This window comes from Vigna unguiculata, chromosome 10 (assembly GCF_004118075.2).
Source record: "Vigna unguiculata cultivar IT97K-499-35 chromosome 10, ASM411807v1, whole genome shotgun sequence".
NCBI lineage: Eukaryota > Viridiplantae > Streptophyta > Magnoliopsida > Fabales > Fabaceae > Vigna > Vigna unguiculata.
The window spans coordinates 2,637,017-2,657,929 of NC_040288.1; the positions used below are offsets into that span (position 1 = coordinate 2,637,017).

The window sequence follows — 20,913 nt, forward strand, 5'->3', positions numbered from 1 at the left end:
ATATATATATATATATATATATATATATATATATATATATATATATATATATATATATATATATATATATATATATACCATTTTCATTGTCCTATAATTTTTTAATTTAGTCGTATTTCTGTGTCTGTGTCCGTATCATATCTGTGTCTATATCCGTATGTGTATCTAGGCAACATAGTCTGTGAGCAGTGTCGATGCATGGAAGGAGATGGTGGAAAATATAACTAGATGACTAATCTTGTAGAGTCTAATCATGCAGTTTGTTAGTCTAGTGTCTACTCAGTTTGCTATAAGAACTACTATTCACATAAATTCCAAATGAGTATAATCGTGTATCATGCATGTTAGTTATAATTGTATAACAGAGAAACTTTCGAGTTGTGTCTCTGCTCCAGTGAATTCTTCCTTAGAACCTAATGTTTAAGTTGTACTGTTTGAGTAAGAGTTTGCTAACAGTGAAACTTTTGAGATGTGTCTCTGCTACAGTGAATTCTTCTGTGGACGTAGGTTGGAGTTCTTTTTTTACTTCAATCAAACCATGTTAACTTATATGTGTTTACTGATCTTCCTCTTCCTCTGTGTACCTTCTACCATTTCCTGCATTTATGGTTTAATCCTTTGTGAATTTGTAAACTATTCCATAACAGAATTTAATAAAGAGACATCTTAGTTGAAGTTGGAGAAGATGAAGATGCTGGTAGAGGTGGTGTTATTGCACCTATGGATGATTTGGAGGTTTCTCCCATTGTTGATAATGATGAAGGTCATGTGGAAGAGGACAATGGTTATCTAGCATTTAATATGAAGGATTTCCTTAGATTGTTTGTATTGAACATTTACGAATTTATTAGTTGTTTTATGCATGGCCATTTTATGAATTATGAACCTATTTTTAATTATGTTAGGTATTGAGTTTTATCATCTGTATTATTTTTAATGATTCACTTATTTATGAATATAATATACTCGTAACTTTTACGAGGTGAGTTACAATTTTTTATCCATTTTTTGATCCTTGAGTTTCACATCATTGGTCACTACTATGTACTAAAGGAACATCGGTGATAGAAAAGAATGATATAAAGACAAATTATGCTAACATTGAAGCAAGACCTTGAAAAATGATAAATACTTAATAATGTCTTCTTAAGATTAGGTGTCCTTTTGCCAATAGTTTCAAAACAAAATTAGCATCAAACAGTAATTACTCTAAGCAGAATTGAAGTTGATTGCATAGACCATTAAAACAAGATTCAATATCCAAGTGAAAATTGAAAATTCAGAAGTAAAGCTTAGAGAATAAGAATGTATTCATACAATTTTACTCACAAACAACACTAATCACTTGTTTTCCGACATTGCGACCAGTGAAGAGACCAACCATGGCTGCAGGGCCATTCTCAAGGCCCTCAACAATGTCTTCCACATACACAACCTTCCCTTCTCTAATCAGAGGCACCACAAACTCCAAGAATTTGGGATATAAATGGTAGAAATCAGTTACAATAAAACCTTCCATTTTAATCCTCTTAAATATGAGATGTGCCAAATTTGTTACACCTTCTGATTGAGTAAGATTGTACTGTGAGATCATTCCACAAACAGGTATTCGACCATGGAGTCTCATATTTGGGAGTACTGCATCAAGTGTCTTTCCTCCAACATTCTCAAAATATATGTCAATGCCTTCTGGAAAGTACCTGATTTCCAAATTCACTAATCACTACTATTGCTTGTGTTATCAACTACACTAACTAGTAACATTTTGTTTATGCAAATAAACAATATAAACTCAAATTTCTGTATAAGGACAATGTTGCATACTAACCTTTTCAAAGCTGCATTGAGGTCTGGCTCCTCCTTGTAGTTAAAAGCTTCATCAAATCCTAATTTATTCTTCAACAGATCCACCTGGTTACAAGACATTCATTTTAGTGCAGGAATTTCTAGCCTTATTCACAAATAATATCTATCCCCTGCATTGAACAAAACAAATTTCATCTGTTTTAATTCCAGCAACAATCTTGGAAAATCGTAAGAGTATGACACATGCCTCAAAAGTTTACACTGGTAAAGGATTATAATTGAAAGAAAAAAAGTCCAAAGTATTTTATAATCAGGCTAATTCAAGCCACCATATAAAAAGTTTTTGGTTGTCGTTGCAACTAGGCTGATTCAAAAGAGTGGCATTTTAAACAGTAGAATAAATATTCTAAGTTGAAGCTGATTATTCATTTGAATCCAAATACTAAACAACAACAAACAAATACCTTCTCTTTGCTTCCAGCACTTCCAACAACATAACAACCATTCAACTTGGCAAATTGGCCAACAAGTTGACCAACAGCACCAGATGCAGCTGAAACAAAAACCTTTTCTCCTTTTTTGGGAGAACCTAATTCAAAGAAACCAGCATAAGCAGTCATTCCTGGCATACCTGTGATCAGAACAATAAAATGTTATGGGTCAAAAGACACAACAAAACCATAGAAAACCGTGCAAGAACATCTATAAGCTTGCATAAAAGATTGCTGAGATTCATCCAGAGAAGAACATAAGATGGGTCAAAAGGCTCAACAGAGTTATATTAAGACCTTGCCATAGCAGCTCCAATAATATATGAAAATATGAAAGAAAAGATGTTTATCACAGAGATGTTTACCAACTCCAATTTTTAATGCTTTTATGTAAACAGTTTAATTAAGAACTGATTTAAAAAGTACTTATTCAAGAGTACATCCATTAAGATCATGGGAAAGCTTATTGAAAGAACCTACATGATAGGATAAATCCAAATAAACTCCATGAAAGCCCTTCGTGAGTCTCTCTCTATGATGGTGAGATAATCAGGTTAAGCCATTATGTAAATGATATTTTCTACAAAGAAATGAGTAATTATCACACAAAAACTTCATGCTATGCATGCAGATCATAGTGACATCAAGTGCATTCATTCACTAAGAATGAAAACAAATTGAAACTGTTGAGAAGATACATACCAAGAATTCCAGTGTAGTAGGAAAGTGGTACATCAGTGTGCTCAATTTTGAAACGTATTTGAGCAGAAGATAACAAGCTATACTCTTCCCAGTTGGTAAAGCCCCACACTAAATCACCTTCCTTATAATCTGGATGCCCAGATTCCACCACTTGAGACACACCATTTCCTGCCAATGGCTGCAATCACTCAACAGTTACCACCTACATTTACATATGAACAATTACTCTTAAAGTTTATCTCTAGAAACTCTCTTTATTCAGCAACTTTTAGCTTAAGCAAAAACTATTCTTTTTTAGTTTTATTTAAGTTCTTAAAATAAAAATAAAAAAGAAACATTTTTTCTAGCATTTTGTTCCCTAAACATGCTTTTACTATCAATTAAATCTCGGAGAACAAAAAGATAATTATAAAGTATGCGAGAGATTTCTTTGAAGTTTGGTTTAGTTTTAAGAATTAAAAGCACAGGGAGATATAATTGAGAAACTGAAGTTATGAATTGAAGATGATAATAGTAAAGATAAGAGTAAAGTTTGTGTGGTGAAGAAGAGTGAGTTACAGAGTTAAGCGTGTAGTTGCCAAATCCGACATAAGTGTTTTTGGCCATGAGGAATCGCATGTAGGGATCACATGAGAGGTAGAGATTTTTTAGGAGCACATCAGAAGAACCTTCTGGAATCTTCAATGTTATGGTTCCTTCGACAATGTCCATGTCTGATTCTTTGGGAAAACCAACCACATAGTTCTTCAGAACCACTTGCTTGTTCCTCACTTCTGCCATATCAAAGGTTTATGATGTTTGTGTTGTGTTGTGAATAGAGAATGGAGGATAAGGAATCAAATGGGAGAAGAAAGGGAAACTGGGTCATGGTCTTATCACTGATGAGGAATGCCTGGTGCATAAAGGTACAAGCTTTCACACCACTTATTTTGAGAATAATTCAAGTAATGATTGTTTAATGTAGGTTAAAATACTCATTTTGTCTATGTTTTTGTTGGAAAATCTCAAATAGGTCCTAAGATTTTTTTTAGTCTCAATTAGGTCCATATTTTTGAAAATGTGTAACAATTAGGCCCATTCCGTTAGTATAGAGTTAACAGTGTTAAAGATGTGCCACGTGTCAGTTCCACATTTTTTTGAATTTTTTGGAATTTTTTTAAAATTTTTTTAATTTTTTTTAATTTTCTTTTTAATTTTTTTTTAATTTTTTGAATTTTTTTTTTGAAAATTATTCATGCCACGTGTCACGTCAGTATTGTGCCACGTGTCAAGTCAATAAGGTGACACGTGTCAAATCATTGTCTGAATCTCAATTTGGTCCATATATTTGTTATTTTTATTACATTTCAGTCCATTTTTTTAAAATTTTTTAAATATATTTATTTTAACTTTTTACAAAAATTTTTTAAAATTTTATATTTAAATTTATAAAATTGTTAATTTTAAACCAACTCTAACATTTGTATATAAATTATTTAAAACAATTTTGTAACAAGTTAAAATAAATATTTTAAAATTTTAAAACAAAATATAAAATAAACTTAATATTATTAAAATGTTTAATAAAAATATCATTATAAAATTTATATAAAAGTTAAATTTGATCTCAATTTGGAAATGATGAAATTGAAAATTAAAAAAAAAATGGACTGAAATATAATTAAAATAACAAATATATGGACCAAATTGAGATTCAAACAATAACTTGACACGTGTCACCTTACTGACTTGACACGTGACACAATATTGATGTGACACGTGGCATGAATAATTTTAAAAAAAATTAAAAAATTTAAAAAAAAATTCAAAAAAAATTCAAAAAAAATTCAAAAAAATTCAAAAAAAATAAAAAATTCAAAAAAATGTGGAGCTAACACGTGGCACATCTTTAACGCTGTTAACTCTATCCTAACGGAATGGGCCTAATTGTTACACATTTTAAAAAATATGGACCTAATTGAAACTAAAAAAAATCTTAGGACCTATTTGAGATTTTTCGACGAAGGGAGTATTTTAACCTTTAATGTAATAGTTTTGATTATTTTCCATTTCTACTTTTTTCTACATCTTTTCTACTTTTCTTAATTTCATTTCTTATCTTCTTTTTAATGTTCACATTATAGTCATCCTTTATATTTCAGTTGTATACTGTTTTTTCTTCATATTTAAGTTAAATATATTGTGTTTCTGTATTGTTATAAAATATTTTTTTAAACTAAATTATAAAGGTATTTGAAGAATAACCTTTTGCGACCTTCACACTTTTTAAACACTGAAAAAAAAATTGTTTCTCCTTTGACAAGCTGGAGGCAGGTAGGTGCAATATAACTCAGAACGGATGTCAATTTCAGTCAAATCTTGTCGTACTTTTACTCCATCTTTAATCTTTCCTTTTACATTTAATAAAGTTCCGATGTCGTTGTTACATACATTTTTTTCAACATGCATCACGTCTATACAATGTCGTACCTCAAGTATACACCAAAATGGAAGATTAAAGAAGACTGATCGTTTCTTCCAAATGTTTTTCTTTGTGGTCTTTTTCTTTGGTTGTTTTCCAAACACAATTCAATGTTTTTCACTTTGTTGTATATTTCTTCACAATTGCGGGGTCTCGCTACAACTTCATCCTCAAGACTTCCATTAAATGTTTTTTTCATTCTACGATAAGGATGATTTCGAGGAAGGTACTTTCGATGTCTTGTATACACAATTTTCTGACCGTGCTTCAATTGAATATAACTCGTGTTTTCTTCACAAATGGGACATGCAAAATGACCTTTAACACTGTAACCGCTCAAGTTTCCATATGTTGAAGAATCATTTATGGTGCAAAATGAATGTCATTTATGCTTGAGAATATGAATCATACACATCGACACCTTCTTTCCATAACAATTTCAAATCATCGATCAACGACTTTAGGTACAAAACAATGTCATTTCCAAGTTGTCTAGGACCCGATATCATCATAGACAACATTATATACTTCCTCTTCATGCACAACAAAGGAGATAAATTGTAAATCATCAGCAAAACTGGCCATGAACTATGTTTGCTACTTAAGTTTCCATAAGGATTCATACCATCTATAGCCAGTTCAAGTCTTAAGTTTCTTGGTTCTGCACCAAATTCTAGAAATGTTCATCAATCTTCTTCCATTGTGGAGAATCAATTGGGTGTCGAAGAAGATTATCACACTTTCTTCTACCAACGTGTCATTTCAGGTTCTTTGCATCTTCTTTAATGGAAAATAGTGGTTTGAATCTATGTATTATAGGAAGGTACCACATCACCTTAGTAGGTGGACCATCTTTGTCTTCATCACCACTATTTCCATCAATTTTCTTTCGCGATAAATCACATGTTGGACACACCTTCAATGAAGCAAACTCGTCTTTGTATAAAACACAATCATTTGGGCATGCATATATCTTTTGATATTCCAAATCCATTGGACATAAAATTTTCTTCGCCTCGTAATTACGGATAGACAACATGTTATTTTATGGAAGCATCTCCTTTAACAACTCCAACAGTTCTGTGAAACTTGTATCTGCCCATCCATTCATTGCTTTTAAACTAAATAATTTCAAAGTTATTGACAATCGCGTAAAGTTAGTGCATCATGGGTACAACTCTTCCTCTGAATCGGACTTAAGAGAATCATATAAATGAGATTTTCCAAAATTCTTCTCCCATACATCACGTACCATTTCTTCTAAATGATCATTCATTCAGTCGTCTACATAATCTGTTTCTCATGACGTCATAGGCTTGTTTAATACTTCTCCATGCTAAGTCCAAAGTGTATAACTCCTCATTATACCAAAGATGAATAGATGATCACGCATTGTGCCCAAGTCGTGACATATTTGATTAAGATAACGAACACAAAGACAAAAATATGTCTCGTTACTTGAGATTGCGTGTTCTTGAACATATTGCAAAAAGTCATAAACCCCCTTCTCATATTCATCCAGCTTCGATTCACACTATGTTCGTAAAAAACTTCATCAATCTCAATCTTTTAACTCTCACAAGGTGATGTCTTATCCATTCGAAAAAATTATTTTTCATAATTTGCTAACACGTATACAAAGAAGTCAAACATCATAAATTTCACAAAAATTTAACAGCATTTCGCATTGGTCTCTGAAGTACATGAAATGAAAGTGATTAATCATTATCACAATCAAGTATGCATCCAAAGAACAACACAAAGTAGCCTCAATCGAAATTTTATGAAATTTATGCATAAACCTCAATGTACACATTGTAACAAATTATGAAAAATAATTTTTTCAAACTGTCCAATCGGACAATTCAAGATTTAATACAAATGATTAAAAATTTAATCATTTGCACTAAATCTCAAACGGGAACTAAGTTTCGCTCAGTGTATACTAAAAGTATAATAAATCTACATATATAAAATAAAAATTAATGCAACAATAATAATCAAAAATAAAAAATAATTAGAATTATTTAAACACGCAACATCTAACAATAAATATCATTTTATTTCCTAATTTTACAAATATTATTATAAAATTTCAAATAAAAAAAGAAATAGGCAAAAAAAAATAACAAAAAAAATAGTCTAAGATTAAAACTATAATGGCAAATAAAAAACTACAACCAATTATATACATACAGTGAACAAGAGATAACAAGAAAATGAAAGAAATGAAAAACTAACATCTTGTACCAAATTGAAAGATGAACTTGAAAAGGGAGGCTAGGGTCTCTGCACGCTGCTGGCCAAATGGGGACGAATCTCAAAATTCTGCAAATGGGGATGAAAACACAAAATATTCAATTCAAAACGTCTAAAATCAATCCACAATTAAATTCTAACAAGTTTGGTGGTGAAAAACGTTCGAAACTCACTTGAAGGAGGTTGGAATGATGGTCTCTAGCGGGGAACGATCGCGAAACAGTGGTGGCACGAGGAAACAGTGTAGGATTTCTGCGTTTCGCGTAGAGATAACTAAAAATTAACGTCAGAGGTGATTGTGCCGATGTTAATTAACGTTGGGGGGTTTGTGATCCGACATTAAGTGACATCGAAGGATGAACGATCACACGTCATTTTTTAAATAACGTCGAAGTTTAGAGGGGCAAACATTAAATTACGTCTTATCTGAAATGAATAGACATTCAAAAAGTTCCATAGTTTACAAAAATTCCACCGATTTTTTTTAATGTGGATTTTTTTGGAAAAACATTATAGGAATGACGTTATATGTTTTTTTGTTAGTGATTCACACTGTATATCTATATATATATATATATATATATATATATATATATATATATTATAAATATGTCTTTTCCATTTCACACCATACAGATACTATTTGTGCATTGTATTATGGTATGTACTCAAATGAAAATGAAGGACCCGAAAGTGTAAGAAAATAAAAAAGACCTAATGCATATTCTAGGAACAATTTATATAGTAAATATCCTTATGTGGCAAGAAAAAAAAAAGCAAAGATATATAAATAAAATTAATAAAAACGTATATAAAAGAATAAACATAACACGAGTATTTAATAATTATTAAGATCTACTGTATTCTTCAAGGTTTTCTTCATGTTCTCTGTGTTGTTATTGAGCACTTCATGTTCTAAGATAATACTCAAAAGTTGTAATTTTCACATTTAATTAAAATGTTTTGTAAAAAGGGGATATATATATATATATATATATATATATATATATATATATATATATATATAGTCACATATGGTCCAAAAGTGAAAAAAGAAATTAAACAATATTTTAATTTTAAATATAGAAAGATCTTGGTAGGACCAAGAATCTTCAAGTACATTGTATATTTAGTCTATATTTAGGTTACTTCTTCCATGATACTTTGAGGTATGTTTCCTAATTTGTCAACACTTTACCTCTTATAATTTCTATGATAATATTGGCTTTATGATACTTTTAATAATCTCATGAGATTAAGTGCGTGTTTGGTTCCAATATATATAATCTAAGAGAGTTTGAAGTTGGCAATAATCTTGATGCAAAACAGACAAAAGTTTCAGAAACAGCTAGAAATGTCTGAAGCTTGCAGCTTTCTGCATCATGCATCCTCATTGGTGATAAGGTCATGACCCAGTTGCACTTTCACTCTCCCATTTCATCCCTTATCATCCATTCCCTACACACAACACAGTACATTCAAACGACACAAACATCATAAACATTTGAGATGGCAGAAGTGAGGAACAAGCAAGTGGTTCTGAAGAACTATGTGGTTGGTTTTCCCAAAGAATCAGACATGAACATTGTCGAAGGAGCCATAACATTGAATGTTCCACAAGGTTCCTCTGATATGCTTGTCAAAAATCTCTACCTCTCATGTGATCCCTACATGAGACTCCTCATGACCAAGGAAGAGAACCCTTCTCTAGGAGTTGTCACCTACACACCTCACTCTGTAATTCTCTCACTTTGTGAACTATTTCATAACAAATTTTAACAAAGAGATCTTCTAGAAATAATCTTTTAAGAGTAATTAGTCATATATAGATGTAAGTGGTAGTAAGTGTTGAGTAATTGCAGCCATTGACAGGACATGGAGTGTCTCAAGTGGTGGAATCAGGAAATCCAGATTATGAGAAAGGTGATTTAGTTTATGCAATGACTAAATGGGAAGAGTACAGTTTGATCCCCTCATCCCAAATATGTTTCAAAATAGAGCACACTGATGTGCCACTTTCCTACTACATTGGAATTCTTGGTATGTATGATCTCAACAGTTTCAATTTGTTTTCGTTCCTAGTGAATGATGCAGGTGATGTTTGTATGAACTCCATTCATAAAATTGAATGAAACTCAGCAATCTTGCATGCAAGCTTATTGATGTTCTTGCACGGTTTTCTATGGTTTTGTTGTGTCTTTAGACACATTCACATTTTATTTTTCTGATCCCAGGTATGCCAGGAATAACTGCTTATACTGGTTTCTTTGAGTTAGGTTCTCCCAAAAAAGGAGAAAATGTTTATGTTTCAGCTGCATCTGGTGCTGTTGGTCACCTTGTAGGCCAATTTGCCAAGTTGAGTGGTTGCTATGTTGTTGGAAGTGCTGGAAGCAAAGAGAAGGTATTATTCTACTGTTCTAAATGTTAGGTTTATAGAGAGGGTTTCACTAGGGAGAACAAACAATAATGAGACGTGAGTCCAACCACATAACACATCGATATCACTCTAAACCCAAAACCTTAAGACAATGGATTTATGGGTCTTTATCCTTGTGCTCTACTTTTTTAATTTCTAGCCAATATGAGACTTAGACTCATACTTGGATTTCTAATACTAAAATACCACTTTCTTGAATTAGCCTGGTTGCAACAACAACCAAAACCTTTCTATGAGATTGCTTGAACAACTTCCTTGATGATAAAGTTTAGAAAGCATTGATAGTGTTTGCTTGTGGTTCTTATGAAATTTTGAATAGGAAGAGCAGAAATTAGTTCTCCTTTCACTTATATGCATGTGTCTTGCAACCAGGTGGATCTGTTGAAGAATAAGTTAGGGTTTGATGAAGCTTTTAACTACAAAGAGGAGTCAGATCTCAATGCAGCTTTGAAAAGGTTAGTATGCAACATTGTCCTTATACAGAAATTTGAGTTTATGTTGTCTATTTGCTTAAAGAAAATGTTAGAAGTTAGTGTAGCAGATAACAGAAACAATAGCAGTGAGTGATGAATTTAGAAATCAGGTACTTTAGAGAAGGCATTGACATATACTTTGAGAATGTTGGGGGGAAGACACTTGATGCAGTACTCCCAAATATGAGACTCCATGGTCGGATACCTGTTTGTGGAATGGTCTCACAGTACAATCTTGCTCAACCAGAAGGTGTAACAAACTTGGCATATCTCATATTCAAGAGGGTTAAAATGGAAGGTTTTATTGTAGCTGATTTCTGCCATTTATTTCCCAAATTCTTGGAGTTTGTCCTGCCTCTGATCAGAGAAGGGAAGGTTGTGTATGTGGAAGACATTGTTGAGGGTCTTGAGAATGCCCCTGCAGCCTTGGTTGGCCTCTTCAATGGTCGCAATGTTGGTAAACAAGTGGTTGATGTTGGTCACGAGTAAAATCGTATCGATAGAAACATTGTATTTTTTTTAGTTCAGATACCACGTTAGGAAGTTGACTTTTAACTTAATCTCACAAAATTAGTTTGTAAGATAAAGTTTACATCCCACTTATATATATTATGAAATTGTCTAGTCATCTTACGTATATTGTTTAGTCGATGTAAGACTTCCAACACTGTATTATCTAAGTTTTGTTCTGGATTTTAAATTTTCAGTTGGATATTGAATCTTGTTTTTATGGTATTCCAATCAATATTTTTTTAATTTTTTAATATATATATATATATATATATATATATATATATATATATTTTGTTTTGGATATTAGTTATGTAAATATAATAATGTTTTCAAATTTAAACTATAAAATTACACTATCTTAATCTTTATTTATTATTTCATACATTAATACTTCATTATAATAAAAAATTATTAAATTTGTTAAATTATATTAAATACATGTAATGTATTTTTAATTTTTTTTTAATATAAACTAGATAAATGAACACTCCAATGATCTAGTATTCCGACATCCAAGAAAGCACATGTTTGCAAAATGGACAAGATTCTTATTTAAAGTAGGCCACAAGTGTTTGATGACACATGTTAGAGCTTTCACATTCAAAGTGTGACCGGCCAAATGTCAGAGTTATGACCTATTACCCTTTTTATCGCAAAAATAACATTTTTTTTTTCTATATGAAATTAATTTAACAACTGTTTCGTGTTAAAAAAAACAAAAATATGAATTTGGAGTATATTTATTCTTCATTTTCACAAATTGGTATAATGTTTTTATTGAATTAATATAAATGTTGGTTACCATCATATTTAAATTTAAAATATTTTCTGAAACATCCCAATATTTTGACTAAATTCATTCAATATTTTAGATAAATTAGAATTAAAATCTAAATAGTATCAAGTTAGTATATACAATTATGTACATCTATAATTACTTTTTATGTTATATACATAAATTAAATTAATTACTGTAAAACCATTTTCTACAGACCAAAATTAATTCTTATAACAAACAAATAAAGATATAATAAGAATTAAAATAATCAAATTTACATATTTTTGTTTCTTAAATATATTTTAATGTATATTTAATCGCAGATCAAACTGATCAAATTGTATTCAAAATTTTCTAAAACTGAAACTAATTTGAATAATTTTTTTTTTTCTAAATCGAAATGAAGGCTTAATTAATATATTCAAGTTTGAATGTCGACACAATGTGAAACAAGTAACCAAACTTTTTGCGCGGAGCAACATTCGACGTCGATATTCACTAACAACGTTACGTGAGCAATGACCACACGTTACCCATTTCATCGATTTTCCCTTCTCACACTCTACAATTCTCTCTATAAATATCCTCGCTTTAGGGAAGAATCTCAAACAATTCACATTCTATTGTACGAATTTCGATGGCAGAAGTGAGGAACAAGCAAGTGGTTCTGAGGGACTATGTGGTTGGTTTTCCCAAGGAATCCGACATGAACACTGTTGAAGGAAGAATAACATTGAAGGTTCCAGAAGGTTCCAATGATGTGCTTCTCAAAAATCTCTACCTTTCTTGTGACCCTTACATGAGAGTCCTCATGAGCAAGATAAGCCATGAAGGATTTGGGAGCTACACACCTGGCTCTGTAAGTTTTTTTTGTTTGGCTTAATTTCGTGATAAATAATTCATACTGCTATGTTTTATTGGAATATAATGTCTAGTTTTTCATGTCAGTGTTGACATTTGATGAAATCATGGTAGAGAATATAACTAACTCAATTCGAACTTTGAGAGATTTTGTAATGTATCTGATTTGATTGACTGAAAATGTAAGTAAGGATTATTTCGGTTTTGAAAGAATAGTTCAGCGAGAATATAAATGTATAGGTTTTGGTGTAAGACCGAAATAGTAGTTCAGGGAAAAGGACCAATGGTTCTGGTGTAAGAAACAAAGCTTGATTAAATAAACTTCTTGATAAATATTTTAACAAAGAAAAAAACAATGGAGAAATGAAATAATATTTTTAGTTGGAGTTTCGATACACCCAACAGTTTTATATTACATAGGAGTCGAGCAAAGAGCAATCTAAATACGCCTTCTTCTTTTTTCTGTAACCTCTGAGGGGAGTTTTGGACTGTAAAGCCGACAATAGATTGGATGGGGTGGTTGACACTGACATATTATTTTAATAGATTTGAGGTTGTAACAGTTAGAATCTAAATTTAACTTCCTTTGTAGATATTGTTGTCTTTTATTAACTTTTTCAAAATCTGTAGCTTTAAAAAATACATTTTTTGGTCGGGAATTTGTGATGGCGCTAACAGTTGTGTAAATGCAGCCATTAACAGGATATGGAGTGTCAAAAGTTCTAGAATCTGGACACCCAGATTACAAGAAAGATGATTTAGTTTGGGGAATTACGAAATGGGAAGAATTCAGCTTAGTGCCTGCAACTCAAATACATTTCAAAATTGAGCACACCGATGTCCCTCTTTCATATTACACTGGCATTCTTGGTATGTATATACATATTCAATAAACACAATTTATGTTCATTCTTATGTCACTTTGATTTGCAAGCCTCAATTTATGTGTTCGTTTTACTGTTTTTGTTTGATTTTCTTAAAATATATTATGCTTCTTCAAGATGAATCATAGCAAGCATGCAAGCTTATGGATGCACGTTGTATTGGCTTCTCACATTTTTGTTTCTTCTTTGAACTCAGGTATGCCAGGAATGACTGCTTATGCAGGTTTCTTTGAATTAGGATCTCCCAAGAAAGGAGAGAATGTTTTTGTTTCAGCTGCTTCTGGTGCTGTTGGTCAACTTGTTGGTCAGTTTGCTAAATTGACTGGTTGCTATGTTGTTGGAAGTGCTGGAAGCAAAGAGAAGGTATTCATCTAGTTATTTCTATTTTATATGTCTATATCTGTAGAGACAAGGAAGATTTACAGTATATAAATAGGTACAAATCTCACTTTACAAATTGGTTTTGTAAAGTTGAATTAGGTTTAAAGTTTAATTCTTAATATAGTATTTTAGTCATTTAAAAGTCTATCCTAATGTGATATGTTGTTTATTAGGCCTATCATGTCACATATTACTGATATCGGTCCACCCATAAACATCTAGTTTTATGTTTGAGATATATATACCTTTTATGGGGTTGTGCCTATTTCCAAGATTAGATAATAGTCTGTTAACTGTGACTTACTTGTCAGTAAAAACTTACGGACATGTTACATAGTTTTGGCATTTTCCAAGATGTATACGTAGCATATGTTGAAGATTTTTCTTTTCATAACAACCTTTTTCAAATATCTGAAGTTGCATTTATATTATAATGTTTTCTATACTTCAATAAAACTGCATCGATGTTGGTTCTTTGCTGAAGTTTGCTTACAAAATTATCATGTTATGTATACAATCTGCTTTATTCCAAAAAGAAGTCTTTAACATTTTTAAGAGAATTATGGCATACACCAGCAATAGTAGTCTGATTAAGAGGATCTGAAATGAAAACCTTTTAGTATTTTTATTGCTCGCCGACTAAAATATACAGTTCTCCTCTTATTTGAACTGTATTTTACAACCAGGTGGATCTTTTGAAGAATAAATTTGGATTTGATGGAGCTTTTAACTACAAAGAAGAGTCAGACCTCAATGCAACTTTGAAAAGGTTAGGATTTAACAGATTTGTGATAGAGAAATTTTGAGTGAATCTGGCCATACAATAAATGTTAATGATTGCTGCATATCAATGTACACATCAGATACTTTCCAGAAGGCATTGATATTTACTTTGAGAATGTTGGAGGCAAGACACTTGATGCAGTACTCCTTAACATGAGACTCCATGGTCGCATACCTGTTTGTGGAATGATCTCACAGTATAATCTCACACAGCCTGAAGGTGTAACAAATTTGGCAAATCTCATATTTAAGCAAATTCGAATGGAAGGTTTTACTGTTGGCAAATTCTATCACCTTTATTCCAAATTCTTGGAGTTTGTGCTACCTCATATTAGAGAAGGGAAGGTTTTGTATGTGGAAGACATTGCTGAGGGTCTTGAGAATGGCCCTGCAGCCTTGGTTGGCCTCTACACCGGTCGGAATGTTGGTAAACAAGTGGTTGTTGTTGCTCGTGAATGAATGAAGATGTTTTTGTTGGACATTGCTGACTTTTTCTTAAGTTTTGATGAATACTAAGCCTCTTTGTATCTGAGTTTTTGTTAAGCTCTGTTGAATATTAAGCCTCTTCGTATCTGAGTTTTTCTTAAGTTTTGTTGAATATTAAGCCTCTTTGTATGACTTTTACAGTCACTTTTGAATTGTAGTATCTATGATAGCAGTTAGTAAATGTGTGTTGAAATGTAATTTTCTCAATTAATATAATTCTCCAGGTTGTTAGTTGAGACTTCACAATATCAAATTTTCACAATATAAAACTCATTTATAATTAATTTTAGCAATAAAAATTTACAATAAGTTGAAAAAGTAGAATTTGCAATGATGGAGATATTATTTGCATAATGTTTATTTCAGTATGATGCTGATTAAGAATCATTCATGTTGATTATTCTTAGCAACCCTTAGAATATTTTTAGATCATGAAAATTATCAGATCCCTTGATCATCAGACGATCTGATAGTCTCATTTCTGTTTTTTTATTTCTCTCTGTCTCTCTTTATATATTTGGCTGTTGTATCAATTCTATATACATTTTCTATTATCAATAATAAGATTTCTTGTTTTTCTTCTCTTATATGTTTTCTGCTTCTTTTTTCTTTCTTCTTGTTTCTTTGTGAGAAATTGAATATAATCTTGGACTTCTTTTTTTCCTCATTCCATCAAACCATGTTACTTCAACTACTGTTGAAAAATTCTTGTGACTGCAAACAGTAGTAATTGAATTCTCAACTGTTTTTCTGCAATAATTCATTATGAATAAAGATTGCATCCTGATAATTTTAAAAATCATGTATAATTATTATTTTTGGTAATCATAGTAAATGCATAAATCTTTACATAGACATAGAAGGAGGAAAATATATATATATATATATATATATATATATATATATATATATATATACACACACACACACACTTTTATCATTCAAGCAAAAAAGGTAAATAGCTCTACTAAAATAATTTACATCATTTTTTATTTTTTTATCACTTTTTTTCTAATTTTTAATGAAATATTTTTTATCTTTAGCATTCCATTTACCTTTTTTATTTTTTAATAAATAGACATTCCAATTTTATATAAAGAAATAAAAAATAAGTATAAAAGTTGTATTATTCTAAAGGTATTCCGAACTAACCAGAATTACTTTAGATAGAACACAGCTGGTTCAGGGAACAAAAAAAGTGAATAATGTATTTTTTAAAATTTTCTTTCTTTATTTTCACAAAGTAATAAAAAACATCAAATGTACTGTTAAAGAAACATAGATAAATTCTGCACAACTGTGCATCAATTTAAATAAAGAACACAAACATGTTACACAAAACTTGTGCCAAAGGTCAACATAAGAAAAGTGTATCAATGAAAGAATAACCTATGATGGAGTACATGGTCTCACTCTTGAACTCCTAACTTCCAATTCTCCATTGTTAAGATAAAAGCTTGAAAGAGAGAGCAAGCTTGGTTGAGATGTTTGGTATTAGTGTTTTCCTGAAAACTAGAATAACTTTTGTTGGAAGCTACCAAAACCAAGGTAGCACATTCTGAGAAAACAAAGAAATGTTTGGTATCATATCACGGCTGGGACAAATCTTCTTGAAGTTACTAGGTACGTGTTATTGCTTACCAACATCCTCTGTGCTATGTTTCTCAATAATACATACATATCTGCAAGCATTCATGTTAAGATTTCATGCATTTTGTTTTGTTTTAGACCTGAATAAAACCTGGATCCATTGCTTACACTTTCCTTTTCAATTATCCATTTCTTGTGACCTTCTACTCTGTTGCTTCCATTTTCTGATTTTCACTTCCTGAACCCTTTTCATCCCTCCACTTGTTTCATTTCTTCCCTACTTCAGATCAAGATTCTAAACAATTAACTTTTAACTGCAAAGATCTGTACCCTTTAAAATATGTTCTTTTTATGCACAGTTGCATATCTTCATGAATTACTGGTTAATTTTATGCTCTAGTGGATCTAATTCCCTTTAGAAAGTATGATGATGACCATGTCAATGATAATCAATGTCATGAAAAGTATATATGTATATATATATATATATATAGAGAGAGAGAGAGAGAAAGGAATGCATAGATCTGGGTCATATAACCATATGTGAATTATCAATATTAAGTCATTTAATGGTATGAAAATTGGATGCATCTTTCTTTTAATCTTGATTGTTCAAACATGATTCAATGCTCTATATTTATGGTTTTCAAGTCTCACAATAAGAATTATTCTCATTTTATACACATTGGATTTACCAGTTTGTGCTTGAAAAGTATGAAATTTGGGGAAATTGGAGTTTGGTGTTGCAATTGTGGTTTCAAGTAGAGCGCCGATTAAAATTGAATGTGCTCAAAGTAATAATTAGAGGAATCTTCAATTTTGTATCTGTTGTTACTGATGGAGAATGAGCTCTGAGTTTGCTTTTAAATTGGGAAGTTGTGTAAATCCTTTTACAGGGTTTGTTTCTTTATTGAACCATGTTTTGTATGTGTTTGATGTTTTGCTCTTGAGATAAATGGTGGCAGTTTCTTCATTTACCCCATCACTTCCATTTATACAGCAAACCCTGTGATTTAAGCATGGAGTTGAATTTGGCTCCTCAGTCTTTGAGAAATAAACAGTTAAAATTCCAGCATATGTATCATTTGGTTCGCTTTGGAAGGTTAATTTTCTCAATTATGATTGTGATTACTTGGTTTATCTTCTAAAATATGTTGAGAAGCAGATCCCTTTGAGTTTGATTACTTCAAATTTTTATCTGTTAAGGCTAACCCTTAAATTATCAATACTAAAGTTAAGCATAATTGGTACTTCATTAAACCCACTCACTTCCTTTATGGTTGAAAACATTCTTAAATATTTCATTCTTCCTGTAAGTGAGGTAACTGGATTTCTTTGTTGGTATTCAGTTTATGTGCCTTAATTAACTGCACATGACATTCTTGCACGTGAAACTGTAAGATACAACACATTAAACATAGTCTATGATGCACTGATACTTCAACTTTTGTTAGATATTTGTATCCGATTTGACTACTTTACCAATACTCATCAATGAAATATCTAATTTATAAAGAACTAATACGTTTATGTTGACAATGATTATAATATATCTGATACACATCCTATCTGATATGCGTGCCGTATCTATGCATCATAGAACATAGCATACAGTTGAGTGATCAAGTTGATGTTAGGAATCCAAGTGTGAGTTTAAGTCCCACATTGACCAGAAATGAGAAAGTAGAGTACTATATAAGAATCAAGACCCATAAACCCATTGTCTTAAGGTTTTGGGTTGAGAGTGGTGTCAATGTCTTATGTGGTTAGGCTCAAATCTCATTGGTGTTGTTCTCCCCAGTGAAACCTCCTCTATAAAACCTGACAGTTGTAGTGCTCGTGTGTACACAGGCAAGGAGTGGAGGAAAAGGCAAATTAGAAAGATAACAGACCAAGTTTTTGACCAAATACAGAATGAAGTGCAACCTGATAATTTGAGTTTTGCAGATCTCTACATTGCTATTTTACTTGTGTACAAGTAAGAATCCTGTGTTTAATATTTTGGTGGCGTTGATAATATGTTTATGAAATGCTGAATAAATTTCGAATAGTTCTTCTAAAATGAGATGCTTTTACATTGTAGTGGTATCAACAAGTATATTCCTGGTTCCCATTGTGATCCTCCTTCAAAAGACAGAGTCAGACAAGCCATTAAGGTACTTCATTTTTTCATAATGGGATTAAAATGATATTCTATTTACTTATAAATATGCAAATTTTACACTGGAAATAAATATATACTATGGTGCTTTCTGTTGTAACCTTGTAATACACTGTCATATTCATTTATCTTTTTAATCATCGGTTAGCAATTCATTTGTTTCAACTTAATAACAATGGAGGGTTTGAATAAGAGAAGCAACCCTGCTTCATCTATTAACTTGTCTATGGTAGAGTTGTGGGTTCACTTGACAGATAGTTTTGTCAGATGTGTTTTAAGTGTGTATTTGGTAAAATCAACAATTACAAGAGTGTTTATATTCACATTCTGAGGGGAGGAGAATGTATCTAAGCATTTTGGTTCAAAAGGTATTGAAAGTTTAGGGTTAAATACGTTTATAGTTCCTATATTTGGATGCAAAATTTGAATTCGTTTTTATTCTAAACTTTGATATATTTTGGTCTTCAAACTTAAAAATGAATAGATATAGTATTTTTAACATAACAACGTTATTTGTTTTTGGCTTGTTAAATGGTGTTCTAGATTGATATTTGGGTTGAAAACAGTGCAAATGACATCCTAAAACGCATTTAACACGTTAAACAAAATTAACGCAATTGAGTTAGAGAATTATATTTATTCATTTTTAATGTTTGGAGACCAAAATGTATCAAAATTTGGAACAAAAGTGACTTTCAATTTCGCATCAAAATTTAGATACTAAAAGTATATTTTACCCGAAAGTTTATATATTCATAACATCATTGTATTTGTCTTTATAAAAATTGTGTTGGAGTCATGTTTAAGATATCTCAGAAACAAAAAATATCTTTTGAATTGGACACTTCACCGATATCCAAAGTGTGTTGGTGTTCGATATGTCTGGAGTTTCATAGCTTCCTAACATACTGTATTTGTTAGAAATCCAAGTATGAGTCTAAGTTCCACGTTGGCTAGAAATGAGAAAGTAGAGCACTATACAAGAATAAAGACCCATAAAACCCATTGTCTTCAGGTTCTGGGTTGAAAGTGGTGTCAATGTTTTATGTGGTTGGGCTCAGGTCTCAGGTCTCATTGGTGTTGTATCTTCCTAATAAAATCTCCTCTGTAAACCTAACTCGTATTTTCCATTAGAACTTTATAGTAGTTTCAACAAGCTAGTTGTTGTAATTTATATACAAGGCTTTATCATGCTTTTTTTCAATCAGAATCACCATGGAACATTTTAATCATGAGAGTTTTCATTTTTCAAAGAATCATATTTCTCTTCATGAACTTTCTTCAGTTTTAGACCAACATTGTGTAACTACATCAAATTTTTGATGAAATAATATGCAGAACTGTGATGACAACAAGGATGGGCAAATTAATCGTGATGAGTTTTTCGGTTTCATCCAGCAAATGGCACCTGAAACATTCAATGTTGTTCGTAAAAAGCTTGTGGCCACATTGGTTGTTGCACCAACAGTTGCAGCAACAACAAAAAAAGCTACTGAACAAGTACCAGGTTTTGGGAAACTGGTGCAGAGGTTGCCCAAAGTAGTTTATGCTGCTCTTTTAACAATTCTAACTGTGTGGTTCCAAGAGACCAATCACAATTCTGCACTCTAGTCATTCATTGCTAACATCACATGTGTGTTTCACATGCAATTCTCTTCATTCTTCTACACAAATGATTCAGTGTTTATGAAGTGGCACTTCAGAAGAAAAAAAACAATGATTCCTTTTGGCATTTTGGACAAAAGTCCAAATATTGATTTTTATGTCAAAGGATATGTTATACATGTAAATGAACTCTTTAATGAGATTCAAAACCATTTTCTTTACTTTACTCATAACTTCATCTT

General features: G+C 31.4%; 4 protein-coding genes across 5 annotated transcripts; 3 read left to right on the forward strand and 1 right to left on the reverse strand.

Moving 5' to 3' along the window:
* Positions 1-1,191: 1,191 nt before the first annotated feature.
* Positions 1,192-3,912, reverse strand: LOC114165985 (2-alkenal reductase (NADP(+)-dependent)-like). Its single transcript, XM_028050631.1, has 5 exons — positions 3,558-3,912; positions 3,000-3,177; positions 2,271-2,437; positions 1,829-1,911; positions 1,192-1,700 (listed from the first exon to the last, which is right to left on the reverse strand). The coding sequence occupies exons 1-5, from the start codon at positions 3,777-3,779 to the stop codon at positions 1,322-1,324; spliced, it is 1,029 nt and encodes a 342-aa protein (XP_027906432.1). The 5' UTR covers positions 3,780-3,912; the 3' UTR covers positions 1,192-1,321.
* Positions 3,913-9,125: 5,213 nt separating this feature from the next.
* On the forward strand, positions 9,126-11,286 carry LOC114167481 (2-alkenal reductase (NADP(+)-dependent)-like). The gene is made up of 5 exons (XM_028052571.1): positions 9,126-9,456; positions 9,582-9,759; positions 9,954-10,120; positions 10,529-10,611; positions 10,740-11,286. Exons 1-5 carry the CDS (start codon positions 9,229-9,231, stop codon positions 11,116-11,118), a joined length of 1,035 nt encoding a protein of 344 aa, XP_027908372.1. The 5' UTR covers positions 9,126-9,228; the 3' UTR covers positions 11,119-11,286.
* A 1,155-nt stretch (positions 11,287-12,441) lies between these two features.
* On the forward strand, positions 12,442-15,563 carry LOC114166230 (NADPH-dependent oxidoreductase 2-alkenal reductase-like). The gene is made up of 5 exons (XM_028050935.1): positions 12,442-12,779; positions 13,474-13,651; positions 13,862-14,028; positions 14,733-14,815; positions 14,910-15,563. Exons 1-5 carry the CDS (start codon positions 12,558-12,560, stop codon positions 15,286-15,288), a joined length of 1,029 nt encoding a protein of 342 aa, XP_027906736.1. The 5' UTR covers positions 12,442-12,557; the 3' UTR covers positions 15,289-15,563.
* Positions 15,564-16,676: 1,113 nt separating this feature from the next.
* LOC114167513 lies at positions 16,677-20,913 on the forward strand. 2 transcript variants are annotated; one of them, XM_028052613.1, is made up of 4 exons: positions 16,677-16,938; positions 18,757-18,883; positions 18,989-19,061; positions 20,405-20,913. In XM_028052613.1, the coding sequence occupies exons 1-4, from the start codon at positions 16,890-16,892 to the stop codon at positions 20,675-20,677; spliced, it is 522 nt and encodes a 173-aa protein (XP_027908414.1). In that variant the 5' UTR covers positions 16,677-16,889; the 3' UTR covers positions 20,678-20,913. The 2 variants fall into 2 exon arrangements, with proteins under 2 accessions (XP_027908414.1, XP_027908413.1); XM_028052612.1 differs by lacking the exon at positions 16,677-16,938 and having other exon boundaries at positions 18,656-18,883.